Genomic DNA, 24,095 nt, shown 5'->3' with positions numbered 1-24,095 from the left:
TCTGAGAGCTTGCTCTTGATGGGAAGGAGTTTGTCAGGAAGCCCGTGATGCTTGCTGATAGCAAAGGCATGGCAGGATTGGGAATTTGAGATGCAGTTCCTGCTCTGAAGGGGTAAATGCTATAATTGTTTTCCACCCATTCCCCAGCAAAAGCATATCTGTGTTTTTAGACCTTCTGCCCTAGGCCCTGCAGCTTGGCTTTTCCCAGTCCCTTGCCCAAGCAGCTTCCCTCCACTGTTTAGACCCTCATTGCCCCCACTTCTAATTCCCAGTGCTGCTTCCTAATCCCAGTCGCCTTGTCTTGGCTCAGCACTTTGCTCCCAGCCTGCCTCTCCCTGCTCTTCAGACTTCCAGAGGTTTTCCATCACATCCTTCTTACATTTCCCAATCTCCCTGTGTTTTCACTACACCCCCTCTTGGGTCTGGTCCTCCATCAGCCAGAATTAGGTATCCTCTCCATCCAGCTACCAGGAGGGCTGATAAAACCCAGCAGGCAATTTTCATGCCTAGCAATCTCCAGCAAGCCCTCCTATTAGCTCCTGCCTTTGTGAGGGGGCACATAGAATTATGGAATTGGGTTGGAAGGGACCTTTAGAGGCCATCTAGTCCAGCCCCCCTGCAATGAGCAGGGGTATCTTCCACTAGATGAGGGTTGCTCAGAGCCCCGTCCAACCTGACCTTGAATGTTCCCAGGGATGGGGCATCCACCATGTCTCTGGGCACCTTGTGGCAGTGCCTCACCACCCTTGTGATAAAAACTTCCTTTCTTCTGTCTGAATCAACCCCTTTGTAGTTTAAAACCATGGCAGAGCTCTGTGCAAAAGGGGGTTTCACTGCAGGTGGGATGGCTCAGGCAGGCCCCCATGTACAAAGGAGCTGCGAGAGGATGAAATGTTCTCAGCCAGGCTGTAATCTGAGATTTTAATAAATAGCAAAATTTTTAAGTGTGAATAAACTGATATTTTTTATCTTCTCTCCCTCAAGCTTGGCCAAATTCAGGCAGATTTTTATATCATGACAACATATCTAAGATATAACGCTTTCTCCCACGTAAAGTGTCTCTTCAAAGATTTTGGAAGAGAAATTTTTTATTTTTAAAAGAATATTAATCTACATATATGAAAGCTTTTTCTGAGCTTCGTTTTGTGAACTGCTTTAGTTGACCTTTTCTGTGGAAGGGGTGTGGGGGGGGCAAATAAATCAGTGTGAAGTAGACAATTCAGAAGGAAAGTTTTGCCTTTGCTGGTTGAAATGTGTTAAAGTTTTAAATAGCCCAACCCAGGCTCTCATGGTGGGAAGTGTTGGCATTTGTAAATACTTAGTTACATGCAGCAGGTTAATACAGCATCCAGAGGGAGGATGCCATTACTTTCATTAACATAAATAACCTCAAACAGTCTTTTAACACCTACATGTAGTACTACTGCAGTAGAAGCCGGATATGTATCTGAGCACTTTGCCATCCTGCTCAAGCCACCTCGTGCTCCAGCTGTTTCTTCCCAGAGTTCCTAGGAGGGAACCATTGCCAAAGGGTCTTTGTTGTGTGTTGGGACCCACATGCTGAAAGCTCTGCAGGAATTCCTCTGTCAAAAGGAGAAATACCTTTCACCTTTTTAAAAGAGGAAGAATATTTAAAAAAGGCAAGTTTGTGTGCTGTCACTCATCATTCATGTCATTTGGAAATGCTGCTGTCTGCAGGTGTTTGCAGACAGTTTGTGGCCACCTTTTTGGTACAGGCTTGCTGCTTGGACTGCTGTTTTGCTGTTGGTGGACATGATGGAACACTTTTAGTGTAGAAAAAACACAAGTAAACATTACATTTAAAACTTGCCACTTTATATGGATGGGGAGATTAACCTGAGTCGTCCTGAGCCTTTTCTTGTTCTGTTGGGAGTTTACAACAAGAGGCCAATTGTACCTTAGACTCTGTCATCTCTTTTCTCACTGGTTTCCACTCTTACAATGTGGAAGTTGAAGTCAGTTCTTCCTCATTATGCAGCTGCTGTTCTTGGTACAGTAGACTGAATTACATTTAGCATCTAATGAATTGCCTCAAGTCCAAAACATGTTACCCCTTGGAAGAATACAAAGTGCACTTTTATTATTGATGTTGAGAGCTTTGCTACACAGCAACATCTGAAATTACCCAGTGACCTAGACAATGATCAGTGTCTGTAGAAAAGGTGTGAAGTGGTTTCAGAGATTCTCCTATGTTCAAAGCCACTGTTTTGCAAGTTAGTGAGAAAGCCATTAAATGAATTCCATGCAACGAGTTGCATTTCTACAGTGAACATCACTGGGCCAAACCAGTCCGAGAATTGTTATGGCAGGGTGCTTGCCTGGAGTTCTGGGTGTGGAGGGTTGGGCTGAGAGGAGAGGAGCAGCTGCCATGCAGATGCTCGTAGTCAGTTGTAATTCAGCCCAAATCTCAAGGTTCCTGTTGCCAGACAAGGTCCTATGCTGGTGGTGATCCAGAGGTACTGCTGGACGAGTTGGCAGTAGGGAATATTGCTGGGTGGGGTGAGCATGTTCTTGTCTTGGGAGCTTGAGTGTGTTTCCTCCATGGCAGTCCTTTGTGGAATGGAGAACGGGGTTTTAGTGTTAGGCTTGCTGCTTAACAAGCCAGGCAACGCCCATGACTTGTGAATACAACACCAACTGTGGAATTTAATTTCTCTATCCATTTTTCTCCCTGGGAGATGTAAGCCGTTAGGGGAATAAGAAGAAAAAGGGAGCATTTGTGTGTGTATTGTGTTTAAATTTTGAACAGTCGAAAGAGTTGGTTGCAAATCAATCCATGCATTTCACTGAGTCATAAAATGCCATTTAATATATGTAATTTGCTAGCCTGTACTTTATTTGTACAAATCTCTTACAGTTATTTGCATTGTTTGTGATAACCTTTCAAAATGTTAAGAATGCTCATTACTGCTTTCTGTTTTTCATTTAGTTAGGGCGTTCTTTATACCTTCTTTTGGTTTCTCACCCCCTCACCCTGTGCAGTTAGAACAGATTATGTACAATCAGTAAAGTGAGTCGTGACTAACTGTTGATCTGGCCACACTTGGTTAAGCTTATCTTCTGTAAATCAAATGCACACCTCCTGTATACAATGCGTTTCTTCTGGATATTTTTGTTAATATAAACCAATATGTTTTCTTCCTCTTTTCTCCTGAGGACAAGTTAGTCCTTTCACACTACAGCAACCCTCAGCACTTGCAGGCCTTTCTCCCCAGTCTTGTCAAGGCTTCATTTCACCGTGGCTCCACCTCTGCCCCGCGGGCTCTCTCAGTTCTCCATTGCTGAGTTTTTCTTTGTCCGGTTTCCCATCTATGTGTTTTGGTAACGTTTCAGCGCTCTGAACGGGTGGTTTTGAGAGCAGTTGGAGGCACGGCGTGCACCACTTCCTGCCTGTGCAGCCCCTGTGGCTGTCACGCAGCTCGCCTGGTCACCATCTGCAGCGGGCTCGTACGTGGGACGTGCCACCGCAGCCGGGCTGCCCTCTGCTTCTCAGAAGGCGTTTGACTCTGCGGTTCCGGGTTTGCAGGAAGGTTGAGGCAGTCCCTGAGCTGCCATGAAGAGCAGAATGTGTGGAGTAGCTTGTGTGGGTGCTCCACTGATGCCTCTTAGTTTCCTTTAACGAGGAGGGACAGACCAGTTTGAGCCTGGCCTGTTTTCCAGTATGAGTTGCATCATGTGTCCGTTGGACTGACAGGTAAAAAGGCAAGTTGAGACTGAAGAGTGGTTTCTGACAGCCAGTTTACCTTGTATAGGTGTTGTCCCGGGGCCATCTTACAGAAGTCTTACCCTGTGAAGTTTTTGAAGTTCTGCATTCAGAATTCATATCTGCAAATCTTGGCTGGGGGACTTTGAGATATATTTGCTAATTTATATTCTAGCAGCATAGCTCTGATTGACATGTGTGGTAGTTATGTTTATTAGTTTACTAGTCTTGTAAGTCTAGTGGTGAGCACATGGAATTATGGATGTTTTCACTGGCATCAGTATTCATAAGTAGTTACCAGCAAAGGTCTCCAGACAGGAAGCTGTACCGCAAACTGTCAGAGTAGGAAGATCTAGAGAGCAAAACGATGGCATTTCCTCCCTACGTTCAAGTAGGTTTTGGGGTTTGTGCTTGTGATTTAACAGCTATCTTCTTCTCTATGCAGGGCTATAATCGAAGTACAAGATGGCAAGAACCAGCCATAGCAACTATGTCCTTCAGCAGCTAAACAACCAAAGAGAGTGGGGCTTTCTGTGTGACTGCTGCATCGCTATCGATGATATTTATTTTCAAGCACATAAAGCAGTCCTTGCTGCCTGCAGCTCCTATTTTAGAATGTTTTTTATGAACCATCAACACACTACAGCCCAGCTGAATCTAAGCAACATGAAGATTAGCGCTGAATGCTTTGATCTTATTTTACAGTTCATGTATTTAGGAAAAATCATGACAGCCCCTGCCAATTTTGAACAATTTAAAGTGGCCATGAACTATTTACAGCTGTATAACGTACCCGAATGTCTAGAAGATATACAGGATACAGACTCATCTAGTTTAAAATGTTCATCTTCTGCTTCTAGCACCCAGAATAGTAAAATGATATTTGGCGTGAGAATGTATGAAGACGCGCTCGCTAGAAATGGCAGCGAAGCAAACAGGTGGGGCATGGAGCCGCCAAGTTCAACAGTAAATACATCCCATAACAAAGAGCCTGACGAAGAAGCTTTGCAGCTAAGCAGCTTCCCCGAACAACTGTTTGATGCCTGCAAAAAAAGCACCACGTCCAAATTCTCTCACACGAAAGAGCGCGTGTCCCACTCGCGCCGGTTTGGAAGGAGCTTCACCTGCGACAGCTGCGGGTTTAGTTTTAGCTGTGAAAAGCTACTGGATGAGCACGTGTTAACGTGCACCAACAGGCATTCCTACCAAAGTGCCAGGTACTACAGTACTGAGAAAATAGACTATAGTGAAAAGGACTCTACTTCTAAAATGATCTCCACACAAACAGAAAAATACAAGGGGGACTCGAGCCAAGCCGCAGACGATTCTTCATCTCCCGTGTCAAACATCACGAGCAGGAAAAGCAGCACGGTTGCCTCCGAGACCTCAGGTGAAGAAGGAAACAGAGCTTCTGAGAGGAAGAGGATTATCATCAAGATGGAACCTGAGGACAATCCTACAGATGAGCTGAAGGATTTTAATATTATCAAGGTGACGGATAAAGACTGCAATGAGTCTTCCGACAACGACGACCTGGATGATGAGCAGGAAGAGCCGCTCTACAGATACTACGTCGAGGAAGAGATGAGAGAGAAGAGAAATGCTCGAAAGACTTTAAAGCCCCGTTTATCCATGGACGAGGATGAAAGAAAGTGTTTGAAAAGTCCGCGGCACCTTAACAGGAAGGCTCCTTCAGTGCAGGAAGACGTGGAGAACGCTCCCTGTGAACTTTGTGGGCTAACAATCACCGAGGAAGATTTGTCCTCTCATTATTTATCCAAACACATAGAAAATATATGTGCTTGTGGCAAGTGTGGTCAAATACTGGTCAAAGGCAAGCAGTTACAGGATCATGCACAGACCTGTGGAGAACCCCAGGATCTGACCATGAACGGAATCAGAAACTCTGAGGAGAAAATGGACTTAGAAGAAAACCCTGAGGAGCAGTCGGAAATAAGGGACATGATGTTTGCAGAGATGCTAGAGGACTTCAGGGACAGTCACTTCCAAATGAACAGCCTTCAAAAAAAACAGTTATACAAGCATTCTGCCTGTCCTTTCCGGTGCCCTAATTGCGGTCAGCGCTTTGAAACTGAAAACCTGGTGGTTGAACATATGTCAAACTGCCTGGAGCAAGATCTGTTCAAGAACTCCATGTTGGAAGAGAACGAGAGGGATCACAGACGTAAGCATTTCTGCAATCTTTGTGGGAAAGGATTTTACCAGCGTTGCCACTTGCGGGAACACTATACCGTTCATACCAAGGAAAAACAGTTTGTTTGTCAGACATGTGGGAAGCAGTTCTTAAGAGAGCGCCAGTTGCGGCTCCACAATGATATGCACAAAGGCATGGCCAGGTATGTCTGTTCCATTTGTGATCAAGGAAACTTCCGAAAACATGACCATGTACGGCATATGATATCTCACTTATCAGCTGGAGAGACTATATGCCAGGTCTGCTTTCAGATATTCCCAAATAATGAGCAACTGGAGCAGCACATGGATGTTCATCTGTATACATGTGGAGTATGTGGAGCAAAATTTAATTTGAGGAAAGATATGAGATCTCACTATAATGCCAAGCATTTGAAAAGAACATAAGCATAAACATACTGTTAAAGCATTAAGCTGGCAGCAGAGAGAACACCAAAGCAAAGCATAAGTATAGTAGAAAAAAATTGAAAAGGAAAAAAAAAATTTGAAAATAAGTCTCTTTTTTTATTATTTTTTTTAAGACCCTCCTAACCATAGGTGTCTATTTAGGCTCATTAAGTATATAGCTTTGAAAAGCATCATGTGTTTAATTATTACATTTTCACTGTTTCCTAATATCAGTTTCTGTTCTTAATTTTATTGTTTTACTAAGTAGATATACAAATCATTATTTTTAAACTGTAGATTAAAAGCACAATGTTACCCCTTCACTGACTGCTATTAAACAGTTCTCGGATCCATGTCCATAAGATGAGTGCTTTAATATTTCCATGTGTTGTTTCTTCATGTGAAAATTTTAGATCTCAGTGATTAATGTGCAAGAGCATAACTGTTCATAATCCCCAAATTAATTTTCCAAATGAAAAAAAAAAACCCAGCAATGCCAAGAAATAATCCTTTGTGCTCTGTCTCTGCTGTAAAGGCAGAGCTGGCTGTCCTGGTCCCCTGCTTCTTGGCTTTGTTGGAATGTGCATCCCAGGGTGAGAGCACATAGGCTCAGTTAAACCTCGCAGGCTTGGACTGGAGTGCACAAAGGGAAAGGGAGTTACTGACTGTCGGGATAACCAAGGAGTTCCCAGCACAGTGGTCGTTTTCCAGACTTGAAGTCCTAGCAGAACTGTTCAACTGACATTGGCCTTTCTTTTACTGTCTGTACCTCTGTGGGTATATTTAACCTGCTTATCCTAACATACAAGGGAGGAGCAGCCGTGGCGGGTTCCTAGGAATGCAGCGTGGCCATGTGCACTGGAGACTGCATTCTCAGCCTAGCTGTGAACCGTGCCTTGCTGCTTGTGTTGGAAAGTTAAAAGCAGGATGGGTGTGAAGATAGTCCCATTGCTTGGGTGGGGAGGGGAAGGGGGAGTGTGGCTCATGTGAACCTTAGTTTTTTTGCTTCTTGTTTTCATGATACTTTATGAATGTTCTGTTTTTCAACAAGAATATAACAAGAAAAGACTGCAGAGTTTGCTTAATAAATGTAAAGACATTTTATGCCTTTTAAGATTCCTTGCTGATTCTAGCAGAGCCCTAATCTGCGTAGCTTGTCTCTTAATTTAATTGAATTTAAAAATCCTGCTAAGTACCTGCTGACATCAATTCAGTGAGGCACTTTGGCCTTTGAGAGAACTACTGGCTTTGACTCTTAGGAACCAGCTGTCTAAACCTTTGTTAATTGTGTGATTTGTGATGGGGGGGGAGGAAAGGATCCTAATGTGTAATGGTGGAGAAAACGATTAAAAAATAAAACCTAGCAGTACTTTCTCCCAGCAGATCTCACTTTATCAAAGAGGGTGGGTAATGCTATTTCCTACTGAGACGTGGAGGGAGGAAAGTAATTTAAATCAGCAATTAAGGCAGTTGGATGAGATGATCACTGTAGGTCCCTTCCAACTGAAATACTCTGTTCACCTCATGTGCCAGTGGTGGGGTTGTGAATAGGAGCCAGGAGCTGAGGGTCTAGTCCAGGGCTTTCATGTGCTTGTTGCTGTCTGAGTTGGATTCCTTTTTGTTTCTTGGGGATTATGAGGAGTATTGAGCTTTAATGTTAAACTGTTCAGAGAAGTGAACACAGTACAGAATCTCCACTGTAACTATTCAAATTAGTATGAATTGCCTTGCATTTATTCACTTTTAAATGTTCATTAGGATTTCTCTTGGCTGGCAGATGTGTACATTTCTGCAGTGATGGAGGAGGCTCCCCCACCAGACCTCAGTCCTGAACTGGCAGCTGGCCCCAGGCACCGACTGCTTCTGGTGCAGTTCAGACCTTTAATGTTTTGCTTTAACTGCTCAATCCTGTGTTTTCTTGTGTGATGCTGAAGCCAACCCAGCCCTGAATAACACTGGGGCCAAAAAGAGCACAGGCATGGATGCACTCCAGCTTTTCAGTTAATTCAGAACTTTCCCCCCTTAGGATTTATTCCATGCTCCCCATCCCAAACCAGGCCGACGCTCAGTGTGTAGGGGTTCGAAGAGTAAGTGGGATGGGTATTTTAACACCTTTTAGTGTTGGAATTATTGCTAAGGTGATGATGAGACTCTTCAAAAGACAAAATATTTAGCTATAATGATTGTCTTAGAGGTGAAGCAGTTAGTCAGGTGCTGTAGGGGAAGAGCTGGGGGCTTGATACACTGCACACTGTGATTCTCTGACATGCATGTTATCCTTAACGGTATCAGCTGTGGCTGGATTGGGAAAAGCAGTCAAGGGAAGTGAGGGAGAACTGGAGAGCACTGGGGGAGTTGGTGAGAGAGTCTTGTGGCACTGGAATAGTGGGAAGACTGAGTGGGAGAAGAGATCCTGAGTGGGACGGAGTGGCAACAGCAGTGGGGCAGGATTAGAGCTGTGCAGTGGGAAGCAAATCCCAAAGGTGGCATGGAGGGGGTGGCTGAAGGAGTGGATAAAATGTCCTGTAGATGCCTGTGAGAGCGGAGTGAGAATGACTCAGCTTGGCTGGGAGAGCTGTTGGCCAGAGCCATGAGCTCACTACGGCACAAACTCGGATTGCGGAGCTCGTACCAAGGACGGCCGGTCCCGCTGCCCCAAGGGCTGCAGGGCCACAGCAGGGCCCAGATTAAAGACCTCGCTGAAAAGGAGGAGGTGACCTCTGCAATCTAAGGGATCACTCCTGAATACAGTGAAGGGCTAAGGGTGATTTATGGAGCCTCCTGCTCAGGATCAGGAGCCCTTGTTTACAGCGTATTGGTCTGAACTTGACCCAGAAATGTTTCCCAAAACAGTTGACTTCCTAGTGTAAGTAGACCTGCCAACTACAGAAGTTAAATGGAGGAACTGGGAATGATGGTATTTATGTATACTACCTAACTTTATAAACACCTTGGAGTACCTTTGTTTTCAGTGATAAGCTGTGTTGTAGTAACAAAATCAGTTTGTTAAACCTTTCCAACTGAACTTGATGGTTTTTTCCCTGTTCTAATGAAACAAAACCTTGGAGTTCACATGTATGAATGTCCAGACTAAGGCTCACAAAAGAGCATGAATTACACTGCAGGGAAGTTTGGGAGCAGATCTACTTATGCGTAGGCAGAGAAAATCAGAATGACTGAAGTAGCTGAGAAGTGATCAAGGGCAGTATAGGAGAACAAATCAAAGGTACTAAGGCATAAACAAGTCAACCTGGCTTGCAAGTGGATGGGGAGAGTGTTTAAGGTGACATGTAAAAGTGTGCAGGGGAGCAGAATGGCAGCGTTAAAAGAAAAGGCTGGGAGTGACAAGGAATTCGGCTGCTGTGAACGGGGAGAAGGCCTGGGTGCTGAGGCAGCCTTGGGCTGGCCAGTCCCGAGTGTTCTTCCCAGAATGGGGACAGCATCCTCAGGAGAGTGAAGCGATGGTGTTTCAATGCTCCTACCATGATAAAAATGATTTAATGTGGAGACAGAATGAAAGCAGACATGAAAAAAAAAACAACAGCAGTTATGATATCCTGGAAGTTTTGCTGTTACTTGAAGGGGAAGCAAAAATATTTCATTGAGAGTTCTGTTTCCTCTAATTTGTACTTTTCAGTCACATAACATTGTTCCTTTGCATCTCCTTAGTGCACTACGGGGAGTGTTAGAGTGTTAAAGCAGTTAAGGATCTTTAAAACTGGAGGTGTAAGTGTATCACATTGCACAAGGCATAGCCAGAAAGAAAGATTTGCTGGGTTCTCTAACTTATATTTTTAAGTGATTTGCTTTTCTTATTTTTGGAGACCTTCTCTCTGTTCTGTTGTTTTTCTCATTTTGGCAGTGGTGTGGGCTGCAACCCTGAAAATAATTTATAAGTATCCAGCCTAGCTCTTAGTTTTCAGGATTTACTGAAAGGTAAAAAAAGGGAGTTAGCAAAGACCTAGAATGAGCTTTAAAATATCACAAAAGCTGTTGCACTTCTTTCTCAGTTTCAGAGGAGATTTTTCAAATGTTAATATATATATATACTTGTAAATGCTTGTTGGCAACTTCTTGGTTCAAATAGTATTTACATTTGTGTATAATGATATTTGTAGCCAGGTCTGTGGAGAAATCTTGATTTGAATAGATTAGAACATCACAGAATTCTAAGAATTGAGGCTTTTATTACGGCTCTTCCCTTTTTAATATTTTCAGTTGATGGTGAAAATACAAGTCAGCATATTTTTTAATCAAAGCTGAAGACAGAAAATGTACTGCCCTGGAGAATATATTAAAAATACATTGTTATAAATGTGAAAAGTTTGACTACAGCATTGCATTTGAATACTCTAGTGCAAAACCATCAAGAGTCTCAGCTATTGCTGAGGACACAAGTTTGCTCCTGGAGGCAGTGCCACCTTGAGCCCTGGCAGCCTCTTCTTCCTCCCCATTAGTTTCAGCTCTCATATCCCCTGTGTGCCACCCTCTCCATTGTAAAAAAGCACGTATTTATGTCGCTTCACAATGAACTGAATCAAAAAAGGGGCTTTTTTTTATTCCCTATGGGGCTGTTCTTTGGCTGGACCAGTTTCCCGCTGTGTTTCCCTCTCCATCTCTGTGTCAGATCTTGTGCAAGCACAATAGAAGGGGTGGCATGAGGGGAGGAATGAGTGGCTGGGAGGGGGCTCATTTGCTTAAACAAGCTGTACCAGAACTCAAAGTTTGTCCTGAGTTTAACTTGGTCTCTGTCTCCCCCAAGCATCCTTGGGGAAGCTGAACTCTTACATTCGTGTCCTGTTTCCTGATAAGGAAAAAGGCAGCCCAGCTTCTTACAAATGAGACACATTTTTGCTTTCTGCCCTCTTCGTGAGAACTGGAAACCTTCCTGCATTCAGCTCATCCCACAAATATGCTCTGGAGTTTTCTCAGTCCTCCCTGAAGCAGGCTGTGCAGTGCTCCACGCCACTGGGTTTGTGTGGTTGGCCTGGCCCGGGGCCAGGAATGAGCTGGGCCCCTTGTCTGGCCAAACACCAGGAACGGCTCCCACCTTCCTCTGGCCTTCATGCCCTCCAGCTGTGGGCCCAGGAGCAGCTCTGGAGCTCTCCTGCTGCCCTCTGTCCCTCACTGCTTTTCGTAAGGGGAGAAAGTAATCTCATTTTTGGTCTGATACTGGAAGCTCAGGATAATTCCATGTGTGAATTAAGGAGATGCTGGCAGTATCTGTTACTATCCCTGTGTGCCTGCTCCTGACTTTTAAGTACTTCTTAATCTGAAACGGCTAAAAATCAAATCTTCTGACTTCCCTAGTTCTCAGTTGGTTTGATGCTTCTCACAGACTTGGAAGCCTACAAGATGAAGCATGACTAATTTGACTTTATAAAGTCTGCTGAAGGCTAGAAATTAGGAACATGTTTTTAAAAGCTGACATTTCTGTAGTTCTCGGCTATGAACCAGTTTTGTGTATTTTCTTCCAGCTTCCAGAAAACTCCTAAAATTTTGCTGTGCAGTGTATTCTTGAGACATGTGAGTAGGCTGAGATTTTGTAGGGGAAAGATGGCAGAAATCAGCACACATTTTATAAATTAAGTGTCTTTTGCCACTTTTATAGTCGCTTCTACAATTCTGGAATTAATTGTGATTTTATTTTTTTCATGAAGAAAGACAAATCTTAATTTGTAACAGGGCAAGAGAGCTCATGACTCAGGAGTCACTTCATCGTGACTATAAATATTCAGCCCTGAAACAAACAGCCCCATGTTCCTTTTCATATACTTGAATGACCAGTGCCAATTTTACAGGAGAAAAGCTATCAGATATTTGTTTCAGTTATTTTTGCTCTCAAATGTCTTGTGGGGTGGATTCTGTTGGTTTTTTTAAAATTAAAGACACAGGAAAACAATACTTTGCCTCATGCTTTTAGAGAAGCTGTTTTCAGTAATTCACGCACATTCCCTATGTAAGAGCAGTTGGAAATATGTTTTTAAAGTTTCATATTAATGTATCCAAGGGAACATAATAAAATTATGAGATGAGAAATCAGCAGGTGGTCCAAGGCCAGGTTTTAACTGTCTGCTTTGTGTAGCCAGCGTGGCACACCTCACCCCAAGAACCTCCATGTTCAGACGTGGTCAATATCTTTGATTCCCTTGCAGGAAAATGAAAAGTTTTAATCCTTTCCTGTGCCTTCTGGCTTACTAAAACCATAATAAATCTTCCTGCAGCTACAACCACAACAACAATGCTGCATCTAGACTTTCCGGTGGGAGGAAAAAAAATAAAATAGTTCAAGAATTTTCCTCTTTGACAAAGTCCTGTTGCTGCTGTTGTTTTCACTCAAACTCAACTGTGATTTGCATCAATGAGATTTTGGGGTGTACTTTTTTTGTTTGCAAATAAGACATGATCTTAGATAAGTGTGTCTTGTGGTTCTGTCGATATCGCAAGACTCCTGACAGGCAGTGAGAAGAGAGCATTCTTTAAAGGCCTCCAAATCCTGGAAGCTGTGTGGATTGTAGGAAATCCACTGGAGATCAGGACTGTTGTAAATCCTTGGTTTCTCAACTTGTCTGTCAGGCAGTGTGCCACCAGTGTCAGCCATTGCCAAGGTCTCTGCAGCAGCAGTGTTGCCAACGTGAAAGATGCAAAACTCAGTCTTTCGCCCTCTCTTCTCCCCCATCTCCCCTGATGACAGGGTTGCTCTTTTAAAAATTCATCCTTTTGACTCTTCTATCTGCCTTCTGGGTTTTTTTTTTTTTTTTTTTTTTTTTTTTTTTTTTTTTTTTTTTGTAATGGGAAGCTTTGCGTTCTTCCTGTTTTAAAGCAATGACTAGGGCTAAGAACTTGCCTTTTTTAATAGTTCTCACCTGTTCAGTTGAACCTATACAACTCAGTAATACCTGTTCTCTCCTTTTTAGGTAACCATCCCACTACATTGCGGATGGTCACCAGTGGGACTTCTGCTTCTGACTCCCCAGAAAATGAATGGGAGAAATAACATAAGGTCCTTCTCTCCATGGCAAAAGCCACAAAGACCATGAAAGTTTGTGGAAATGCAGATACGCTGGCTAAAAATAGAGTTTGCTGAATACCATAGATTGCTTTTGGTTTTGGCAGCAGATACCCAGACTTCTGGTATCGGTTACGCTCCTCCCTTTTACACAAGTCATCGTTAGAGCATTTATTCAGGATGCTAAAGATGATGACTGTTCCCTTCCTCCCTATGGGTTTCCTACTGGTACCTGCTGGTAGAGAGTCCCAGCTACCAAACTGTTGAGGTTCTCTAGCCATTATGCAAAGCAGAGATATTTTAAGAGACAGAATCTAAAATATCCCTCCTTCGGGAAAAGGATAAATACAGTAGCACTGGAGGAAGAGGAAATACAAGGTAGGATCCCTTGGAGCTGATGAGGGAATTGTCTTAGTATGCCCCACAGCCCAGGAGAGAGCTCGGATATCTGTGCTGCATTGTTATCAGGTAGATTAAATAGAAGTTGTGTACACTTACATATGCTGTAAAATATGACACAGTCTGCATGCCTGCAAGCCTGAGGGTTAACCCCATCTAGTCTGCTTTCAGGCAGGGTTGTGTTTCACTCAGATTTTAGTGACTGTTGCTACCACAGTCAGTTCTGCCAGAAAAGACACAGGTCCTGATGAACAGTAACTTAAAAACTGGAAAACAACTCAGCTCTAAGACACAAGAGATCTGACAGTGATTGTTACAGTTCTTTCAGCTTTAGTTTGCTGTACAAAGAGTTAAATAGTTCAAAGGCAGTTTCCTTTGGAGAATGTTTATTTGATCAAGTTCAGTGTGGCTTTAGACCCCAAATAGAAATACCAACTTCAAACAGAGCACTACTATGAAAGTAGGAATAGTCTAGTGTGGCCTTCCAGACCTCACAGGCTATGTTGGTTTGTTACACAGAGTCAAAACAAAGATGTCCCTCAGAACAGATATACATTAACTTAGTGTAGTTCACACACCACATCTTTTATCTCCCATCTGCTTCTCTCCCCCGTCATTTGGGCTGTGCCAAAGTAACTCAGATCCTGGATGAACTATAGACTTTCCAGGGAAGAGTGTATATCGTGTGATTGGGCCAGCCAAACTACTGGAGAACAGGCTTTGAGTGCTACTGCTCCTGTTTACTGAGTCTGAAGTACTACATCCTTTGGATTTTGGAACAGTGCTTTGCTTCTTGATTCCCTTTACACTGCAGAAAACAGGGTGAGGAAGAACCCAGTGGGTGCTTCTCTTAAATGGAGTCTGTAAGATCTTGTTTGCTGGGAGGTGTTGTTTTTTCATTTTTGTGAGGTCCTTAGCTGGCTGACTCTTCAGACTTCTAATAAATGCACTAAGCATATAAAAGCATTTTTAATATATGATGAGATACACCAAGTTCAGCCACTTCATGTAACAGTTGAACCCATGCAGATGCTGCTAGCACAAGTATACGGTGTCTGTGCCAAATCTGGAGAGTTCTCTTTGATCTGTCTCCAGATCCTCCTTTTATTTGTAAACATCCAGCTAATCACAGGCTTCCTCTGACTTTGATGAAGTGGAAGGAGCTGCATCCTCTAACCTCTCCGAAGGGCTGGAATTCTGCAGATGTTCAGGGATACGGGGAATGGGGCTGTGGGTGCCATCTCGTGGCTCGCTGGGAACGCGCATGTTCCCATTCCAAAGGCTCGAACGTTTCCGCTTGCTGAGAGGAGGGTGAAGCCGATCCTCACACAGCTGTGAATCCCCAAAACAGCTTCCGTTCTTAGGACAGCTGGGGGATTTTAGAGCCTGCGAGGAGGGCACAGCGTTTTACCTCTAATCTGTCTTGCTGTGGGCTGCAAGCTGTCGGCAGTGCCAGCAGCTCTGTGTGCTCACCACCCCACCCCAGTGGGGTATCACTGGAAAAATATTTAATATTCACAGGCAGCCCACCTTCCCGCACTCAGAGGTGGTCCCACACAGCACAGTCAATGTGTCTGAGGGTGGTGGTGTAATGAAGTTCAGTCGTGTGCGTGAGCTGTGTGTGATCTGCAAGTAACAGAGATCTTTGACTGCAAAATGCAGCCCGGCATCCTCATAAACAGCAATGCTAAACACTGATGTTGCCCGGGGAAAAATAATGCTCACATGCATACAGTAGTTAGAATGGCTTTTCTCCTTTGTTAGTTTACAAAGAAAAGAGGTACTTCCTGGCTTTTGAGCAAGTTATATAAGAGCTACTTTGCGATAACAGCATTGGTCCAGTGGATTCCCCTCCAAGATTTTAAGAACGTGTTAGGTAGACAAATGGATTTGCCACCAGAACCAGCAGTACTTTGACAGTAGTAGTTTGCCCAAGGCCTGCTTCCCCTGTTGACATCACCCTCATTGCAGGCAACAAAAGCCTTTTGTCCCAGTTTGCTTTTTTGCCCCCCACCAAGTGTGTGACATGGCACAGAGGGCAGACAGAACACACAGAGCAGCCTGGGCCTGGCACATGCTGTGGGTGAGGGCCTGGCCATGTGTCACACGGGGCTCCCTGCAGTGCACACCAAGTGTGGAGCATCACTCTCCAGGCTTTCCCCTCAAAGGTGTGCCAGGAAATTCAGCCCTGAGCTGGCCTTGAGGGTGCCCTGGCAGGTAAGTAATGCAGAGAGCCGATAAACCCGGCTTCATGTGCAGCCTCGAAGCCTGCCCTGCTCTGCAGTGTAGACATAACCACTTGGGCCAGGAGTGCCACAGTGTGCATAGAAACATCAAGTGTAAATTAGAAGTGGAACAGTCATATACTTTGTACAATGTGATTTACATATCCACAGAAAAAAAGTGTACCAAAAAAACCCCCATGTCCTCAAAAGTTACATTCATGCATTTCCAATTTCTTGTTTGTTCATATCGGATACAAAGCTGCTCATATTTGTCATAAAATATTTTGGTCGAAAGGGACAGAAATTTTAAATACTTGTATAATTTATCTGCTTTTAACCTAAAATAAGAATTTGAGGAAGGGGGCTAAGTAAATACATAGCAGTTACGTCTGAGTTAGGCAAGGGAAAAAAAACCCACAACCAAAAATAAAGGCAAATATGAAGCAGTAAGAAGTATTCCAGAGTGAGCACGTTTCAAGCTATGAGAAGTCCAGGCTTAAGGGAAATTATACTCGTGCAATTTTTTTGAGCATCCACTAAGCCAAGCCATAAACCACTACTGGAAAGTAACACACACAGTATCAAAAATAACTTCTGTGAGGTTTGGGAAGTGAAGGTTTTGTTCAGCAAATCTTTAGCTGTTTTGAAAATGGAAGGCAAAGGAGAAAGAAACAAACAAGTTTCTGAAACGATATCACAACATTGTTTAAGGCTGTGTTTTGGTGGGGTAAGGGTTGAAGGAAATGAACTGTATGGCATTTAAAAAGAGCTCCTGACTGTGGTGGGTGCTCTGAATATAACTGAAGGATGGGTATTTAGAGTAAAACCACACATGGTGAGGTGGGAGGGACCACATCGTGCTAGCAAATACAGTACTGCAGTGCGGGCTTCTGACTTTTAATATTTTTCTTGCATTTCTTTTCTGCATGGCAGTAGTGAAATAGGGACTTCTAAGCTTCTGAACAACTGAGAGAACCAGGTTTGAAGAAGACATGAGGAAGAACTGGTCGTCAAAAGATTTCATAAAACTCAGAACCACGTGTGCCAGATCTGAGTTGGCACCACCTTTGCTTTTTTGACACACTGCAGCAGTCGCAAAAGGCACCAAAGCAGTCAAATTAGAACATGCAGTAAAAGTTGTTTTGGACTCTTCTCTGTATTATAAAACTTACTTCCTTGTGACTCTTATTTACACCTGTTACAAACAAATTTGAAGTCTTTCCTGGAGCAGACAGCCAAAAGAGGCAGATGCCAGGTGTTCAGGGCTGCACTGAAATGAGTTTGCAGAATTTGCTATTCATGTGCTGGAGTGCTCCTTTTCTGAAATGAGGCTTCTTAGAGCTGCTGTCAAAAACTGTTTAGATTTTTTAGTTTAAACATTACAAGTGTATACTCGTGTACAATGCTAAACTATCAAGTGTTAAAAAAAAAAAGAGAAAAAGAAAAGAGTACAAAAAGAGTGAAAAAAAAATCTTAAAAACTGAGGACAGAGGGGCCCTGAGGAAGGACAGGATGGTGAGAGAGATCCAGCTGACCTGATTCCCCCTGCTGCCATGATCATCATTTGCAAGCTGAAGAGGACCTTCCACGAAGCACAGTGCTTGTATGTGGAAAGTAAAGAAATGGTGCTCTGGTCTTATTACAAGAATGGTGAAAAGTTTTTACCAACAAGGAGATGAATAAATGTGAAATAATCTTCATAGGGCACAGGGTGCACCTTGTTCTGCATCTAAGCCTTGCAAAAGCTGGCTTGAAGAGGAGAATCAGGCATTCATGTTCAGATTTGAACATCTTAGGAATCCTAATGTTTCCAGCTAAATTAATGGGGGAAAAAACTCCCAAACCTAACAAAAAGACCACTAAGGCAGTAAATGTTTCAACTTAGGGCAAGCATGGATTAGAAAAATATTAATTTCTTTTGCTTTCCCCAAACAACAGTGGATCAAATTAAGACATGTAAGCAGACTAAACATGCTGATTATATTCTGCTGTAGTTACGCATCTTATTAATTCTACTCATGATTATAAAAGGATGTTTCATTGTTCACTATAACTGTTATCTCAAGAAGAGTCTGTCTATAATTTTATTTATATTTGGCATCATTTTCATTACTGTTGTTACAAAGTGTGTACAATATTGTCTGTATTGCAGCTTGTATAGGGCATGTGTCTGTGCTTGATTTACTCTTTTATAGTTTATAAAGTTGCTATACAAATGCAAGAAAAGATGTTCAGGTATCTTTGAATGTGGTTGCTTAATCTAATTACATAGCCCCCAAAGTTTCAGCATACAGATGTTGAAGGCATCAGCTCTATTAACACATAACATCTTAAACATTAATATAGGCATTTTAAAAGCCTTCAGTGCAGTATTGGAATGCTGACACTTCTGTCCTAGTGGCTTTATGGAGCAAAGGGGAAGACTGAATATCTGGGCAAAGCCAGATACCATTGGGGACTCTATAGGGAGAAGGCACAATATAGTTGGGAAATCTAAATGAAAATGGGATGTCCTTTCCATAGAGAACAGAAAGGACCTGCATGGTAGGACCACCACGAAGCAGAGGAGAGAAGGGAATATTATAGCACCACCTAAAGATAGGCCTTCAACAGTATACAAAGTGTAGGACACCTAGAACAGGCTGTGACTGTTCTGTAACTCAGCAATTACTTGTAGTCTATGTAGAGTATCAGTAAAGACATTCCAAGTTAGTTTTCATAATCTTTAAAGCTTATTCTGTGCTTTGCTACAGTATCTTTAATAAAATAATCTTACAAATCTGCTTATTATTCTCATTTAATTCCATCTTATACCTGAGTTTATAACAGTCCTGGCAACAGAGTGAAGTTCCAGTTACTGCCTGCTTCATCTGCTCCTGTGTTTTTCCCATTCACCTGCTAATGACAAAAGGGAAAACGGAGATGAATAACAATCAAATAATCTTAGGAATAAAAAAATAAGAAAAATTTATAGCCCTGCTACAGTTCAATTATTATTAAAATTCTTCACACTAAGCGTTTAAGTAAATCTGAGAGATTAATCCCACTGTATTGATCTCTGAGTATGAAATATTGGTCTTTGTCTGTGTTTACAATACACTGTTTCCCTTGTTTAAGATTTATCATCATTTTCCAGTTTTACAGTTACTGCCAACAATTATTGTTTTAACCCCATCACAGCAGTTTTAGAGAAAATTCTCAGTTTCCTTTATTCACCCCCTGGACTATATGGAGTATCCTTTTAATATCTTCCAACAAGACCAAGCAGAATTCAAGTACATTAAAAGATAAGATTAGAATTCAAAATAATCCTGGTGATCTGAAAACGTAAGATACTATTTAATAGGAACAAGTGCCAGCTGAAATTATAAGACGTGTAAGTAAAGGAACAGGGGCTTAATTGCTTAGAATCACAGAATGGTTTGGGTTGGAAGAGACCTTAATGACCCCCTGCCATGGGCAGGGACACCTTCCACTAGACCAGGTTGCTCCAAGCCCCATCCAACCTGGCCTTGAACACTTCCAGGAATGGGGCAGCCAGAGCTTCTCTGGGTGACCTGTGCCAGGGCCTCCCCACCCTTATAGTGAAGAATTTCTTCCTTACATCCAAACTAAATCTACCTTCTCAATTTCCCTGGAAAAGAATTGATGGGTTATTCTCAATCAATTCTGAAAATGAGTCTGCAGCATCCTGCTGTTGCAAAAAAAAGGTAAAAACTGAAATGTCTAAACTGGGGTATAAATCTGCTCCTTCAGAATCACAAAGGCATGAGCTGGTGATGTCTCCAGTTTTGATCATAGCACTTGAAAACTAAGATACAGGGTGCATGCAGAGAATCCAGAAGAAAGCAATGAATGTCTGGAAACAGAAAACTACTCTTCCTTGAGCACAGGCTGAATGATTTTAAGTAACTTTACAGAAGAGATGGTGGAGGGAAAACACAATGATTTTCATATATGTAAAAGCTGGTTACAAAGAAAAACAGCAGAACTGTTGCTCATATCCACAGTCAATATGAATAAAAATAATTGCCTTAAATTGCAAGAAAGGAAATTTTGGTTAAACACAAAATGAGACTAAGTGACCTATTGAGGTCCTTTTCTGATCTGATTCTGTGATTACTTGCAAACTTTCTGCTTTAAAGTCACTTGCTTATGACTGTCAGTAGAGTTGGGATTGACTGCAAGAAAAGGAGGCTGCAGTTACAGGAAGGAATAAGGAACTGATTCCCTTAAATGCACAGCACACCAGTTTATCTAGTTAGCACTAGTGATACTAACCTCAGCTTTTAATCATGCCTCAGCAAACTGTCAGAAGTCTGTGTAAATAAATGTGCTTTAAAACCACTTAATTATAAAATAATTATTTCTTGAAACATCAAGCAGTAGTTTAATCAGTGTTGACAACTTCCATGATTTTATTGAGTCTAATCAACCTGCGGCAGCCTGGTTTCAGTTGTGACATGGTGTAATCAGCTATTTTATGTATTAAAAAAAAATTAGATCTGCCAATTCCATGGAAAATCCTAAAAGTGTAATCTGAACATATGCTAAAGATTAACAAGCCAGAAGGTGAACAAAGCCACATATGTTTTTTAAGCTCATAATTTTAAACTAGGTTTATAATTTTCAGATATCTGACTCATGATTTTTGAACTCCTGGTTTGGCAGTACAAAATTACACTGCCCTATATTCTGCTCTTCTGAATACTTCCATAGTACTAATCATGCATTTGTGTAATTTGCCAAAAACATGTTATAGAGATTTGCAGAACTCTGTTTGTTATTCACAAAAACAAAGGAACACTTATTTAAGAAAGATCATGTCTTGGGGCTGCCTTTTAAATTAACAAGGAGCAGCTGCACACAAAACCTGAAGGTACATAAATACAAGATAATTACATAGTTCCCCCCACATAAACACGATTTTTAATGCAACACCTCGTCAGAAGAACCCTGTCATTTTATACACTGGTAGTTCTTGTCTGAATTCCAAGTACTATACATGCATTTGTAAATATAAGTGAGATGAAGAATTTCAGTGATGAAAAGGTATTATGACAAAGTATTATTCATTCTTAGAACAGCAGTTGCTTAGACTTTTCTGAACTGATTGCTGTATTATAAAATAATTCATTTTCACCAATATAATCTGACTTATGCAATTTTCTGGATAGTTTTTCTAGGGAAATGGGTACTAGGGAAATGGATACAAGGGAAATGGATATCAGAATTTAAGGTCTAAGGTCTTCTGACTGTCAGACCTGAACAGACCATTTCAACTTTATCGTAATGATCCGAGTGGCTGATGTCTGATTGAACTGTAACTTGGGTTCAGTCCTATTTTTATACTCCAGTGCCTTATGAAACACGTGGGGAAAAATTTTCCTTTTATCAAGATAAAGATAAGGGTTGAGTTCTCAGTTCTGCTCCAGATACTGAGCTCTTGTTTCACTGAAGAAATCTACATATCATCTTCATTTCTGGTTGGGTGGTGTAATGGAGAATAGCCTACAGCGTATTACACAGCGCTGCCAAACAGGAGACAGGGGTGCTTTATCGATCCTAAACACAAATTAATGGACCAGAAAGGCACCTGCCACTTCCAGAGGTGCTGACTTCCTTTTCTGGAAGTTACAGCTCACAGATTCGGGATGGGGGAACAACAGCAGTTGTTTTTTTAAAGCGAAAATCAGACTTGTGCTGAAGTCCTCCCCATAAAGCTCACTCTTTAATTTCCAAACCAGTCGGTTTGGCTCACCTGTAGCATGACTGCATATGAAGCAACATAAAAGAGAATCATGTGTCTCTTCCCATATGAGAGGATGACTGCATGGATGAGTTGGTTCACAAACTGCTGACAAAAAGCAGGCTGGTAATAGCTCTGCTGAGAAGAGAGAATAGGTCTAATGAGGTTTTAGAGGTTGCTCCCTCTCGTTAGACGGGACTTTCTCTAAGGACATCAGTAAGAGACAGTGGCAAGAACATCACGTGAACTTCTGATTAGGAATGAAGGCTTAAAAAACAGCTCAGACCTAGACATATCATTGTGTAAGAAGAAAACAGCACCTGCATACTCAGCTGGAAAAGAAATACTTCTGCAACAGGCTGAATTAAATATTTGTAGCCTGAGTCCACAGACCTTTGGATTTTTCCTGAGAATGGCCACAAGTGTCTCATTTACACCACTGGCATTAAAATGGTGTGTTCATACATTCCTTCAAGATCTTTTCCCTAAAATTTCTATAACAAAACAATTAAAGTGATGAAATGAACAGGACTGAGAAAATACTCTCAGGGTGAGCAGCAATCCAGTCTCTGGAAACATCTCTTTAGCAGGTTATCAGCACATTTGGGTATCAGCACAACCACATCAGGACCAAACTAGTTACTGGGCCAAGGAAACCCCAAACACGTGTTGTCTGGAGCTCATATTTTGTGCCTGGGCTGATAAAGCATAGGTAAAAGCTTTGGGCCAAATTAATGAAATGTCACTTCTAAATCTGATAAAACCTGTTAGATTACAGCTATATTTAAATGACACTTCCATCTAATTTTGCTGCAAAGAATGCATATTGTGCTAATCAATATTGTTGTGTTATTTCTTCCTCCACTTGTTCTTTCCATCTCTTGTTTCTGTACATATGTTTTTGGGGCAGGAATCCTCTTTTTGTTCTGAAATAGCAAGGTCTGACTTTGTACTGCAGCTATCAAAACAGGGTTCTTGTGCATTACTAGTGTTCCTAAGGGACAGTCCTCACAGGGATACAAATAATAAACAACATAAACTTTTCAGCTGAAATGGAATTTATCCACCTCCGCTCTTTGTATTGCCTGCTCCATATAATACAATCAACTGAATGAAGTAACAGTGAATTACAGGAAGAGATGGTTCAGGGATGAATCAGTCACTGGTCTAACTACAAGAGAAACCGACACCCTTCCCATCAAAGAAATCTGCACACAGCATATACAGAGCAGCTCCTGTCAGAGGTGGGGACAGCCGATGGTTTCCATTTTCCATTGACTTCTTTCGGATTTCTCTAACGTCAGAACCCGTGTGAAAAAAAAAAAAGACCAGGATCTGTGGAAGAATAATAGTTATTTAAGCATGTACAATATTTATGGTCAGAAATTGAGGCTCTTCCACCTCAAAAATACATACACACGATACACAGAGGAGGTGGAGCCCTCATTTCTTATAAAAAAGCTTTGAAAAACACACTAATGGAAACAAGGATGTTTTTGATCTGGAGTTCCAGTGCCTGTAACAACTGTGTGAGTACAGATCACTCTGGGAAAAGCTGTGACATTTTCTGCAAGGCCTGCTACAGCATAGTGCTGAGGGCCAGGGACAAAGCTAATGAAAGATGATTTAATCACACAGCGAATTTAATCCTTCTCTCATGTACCTTGTAAAGTCTAAGGGCAGCAGACTTTTAGTAACACTTATAAAACAGCTACTGAAAAGGAGCAGCTCACTAAGACTCCCTGGAAAAAAAAAATAAAAAGGTCTCAGGATGGTGTTTTGCCCTCCTTCCTACAAGTGGAATATTTTGCAGTGTTTGTCTCAAAGCGAGGAGAAATAATTTGGAGGACCCACAGCAGGTTTTCATGTTTAATATATTTTCATCAAAGCACTTTCCTAGCTCCGAGTTAATAGCTCCACAGCTTTTGCTAAACGTAGGCGTGACGACATCTCACATTAGCGCAACAGACAAGAATTTAGAGGCGCTTCAAGAATGGTCACCGCGCAGGAACACGCAGCAACAGGGCCCCCAAATCCCGCACTGGGGCCATTCCCTGAGTCCTGGTGCCAGGACAGCAGGGCAGAGCTGTGGGTTACACCCCGAGTTCTGATGCCGGGATAGACCAGCCCGGTGCCATTCCCTGAGTTGTGGTGCCGGGACAGGAGGGGACAGCCCGGAGCCATTCCCTGCCCTCAGGTACCCTCCCGCAGCAGCCCCTCAGCAGCGACAAGAGGCTCCCTTGGCTCGGGGACAAACCGGCCCCGCTGTCCCCGCGGAGACCGGGGAGTGTCAGCCCGCCAAGTTCGGCCGAAATAAGGCTAAAAAGGGGCTCGGCGGGACTTTCCCTCAGCCACGGAGGGAGGGCGCGGAGTGTGTGTGTTTGTGTA

At 42.4% G+C, this 24,095-nt stretch overlaps 1 protein-coding gene and 1 long non-coding RNA gene across 3 annotated transcripts in view; one reads left to right on the top strand and one right to left on the bottom strand.

Annotated features, from left to right (window-relative positions):
• ZBTB1 (zinc finger and BTB domain containing 1) overlaps nucleotides 1-18,737 on the top strand; it is a 23,304-nt gene extending 4,567 nt beyond the window's left edge. Inside the window, exons 2-3 of one of the 2 annotated variants that reach the window (XM_008934688.2) lie at nucleotides 4,170-6,081; nucleotides 16,892-18,737. In XM_008934688.2, coding sequence (XP_008932936.1) covers nucleotides 4,190-6,081; nucleotides 16,892-16,928 — 1,929 coding nt within the window. In that variant the 5' untranslated portion in view covers nucleotides 4,170-4,189 and the 3' untranslated portion in view covers nucleotides 16,929-18,737. Of the gene's footprint in view, nucleotides 1-4,169; nucleotides 7,430-16,891 lie in introns of those variants that run through there. The other variant, XM_018082499.2, reaches the window with a different exon arrangement.
• Nucleotides 14,442-24,095, bottom strand: LOC108641366. The gene is made up of 3 exons (XR_001921948.3): nucleotides 22,839-24,095; nucleotides 18,773-18,856; nucleotides 14,442-15,119 (listed from the first exon to the last, which is right to left on the bottom strand). It is a non-coding gene; the product is annotated as an uncharacterized LOC108641366 (long non-coding RNA).

The sequence above is a fragment of the Manacus vitellinus genome, unplaced genomic scaffold (genome assembly GCF_001715985.3).
Source record: "Manacus vitellinus isolate BGI_N305 unplaced genomic scaffold, ASM171598v3 scaffold_6_pilon, whole genome shotgun sequence".
NCBI lineage: Eukaryota > Metazoa > Chordata > Aves > Passeriformes > Pipridae > Manacus > Manacus vitellinus.
The sequence above is the reverse complement of the archived record's forward strand: the minus strand, read 5'-3'. Positions and strand labels throughout refer to the sequence as shown.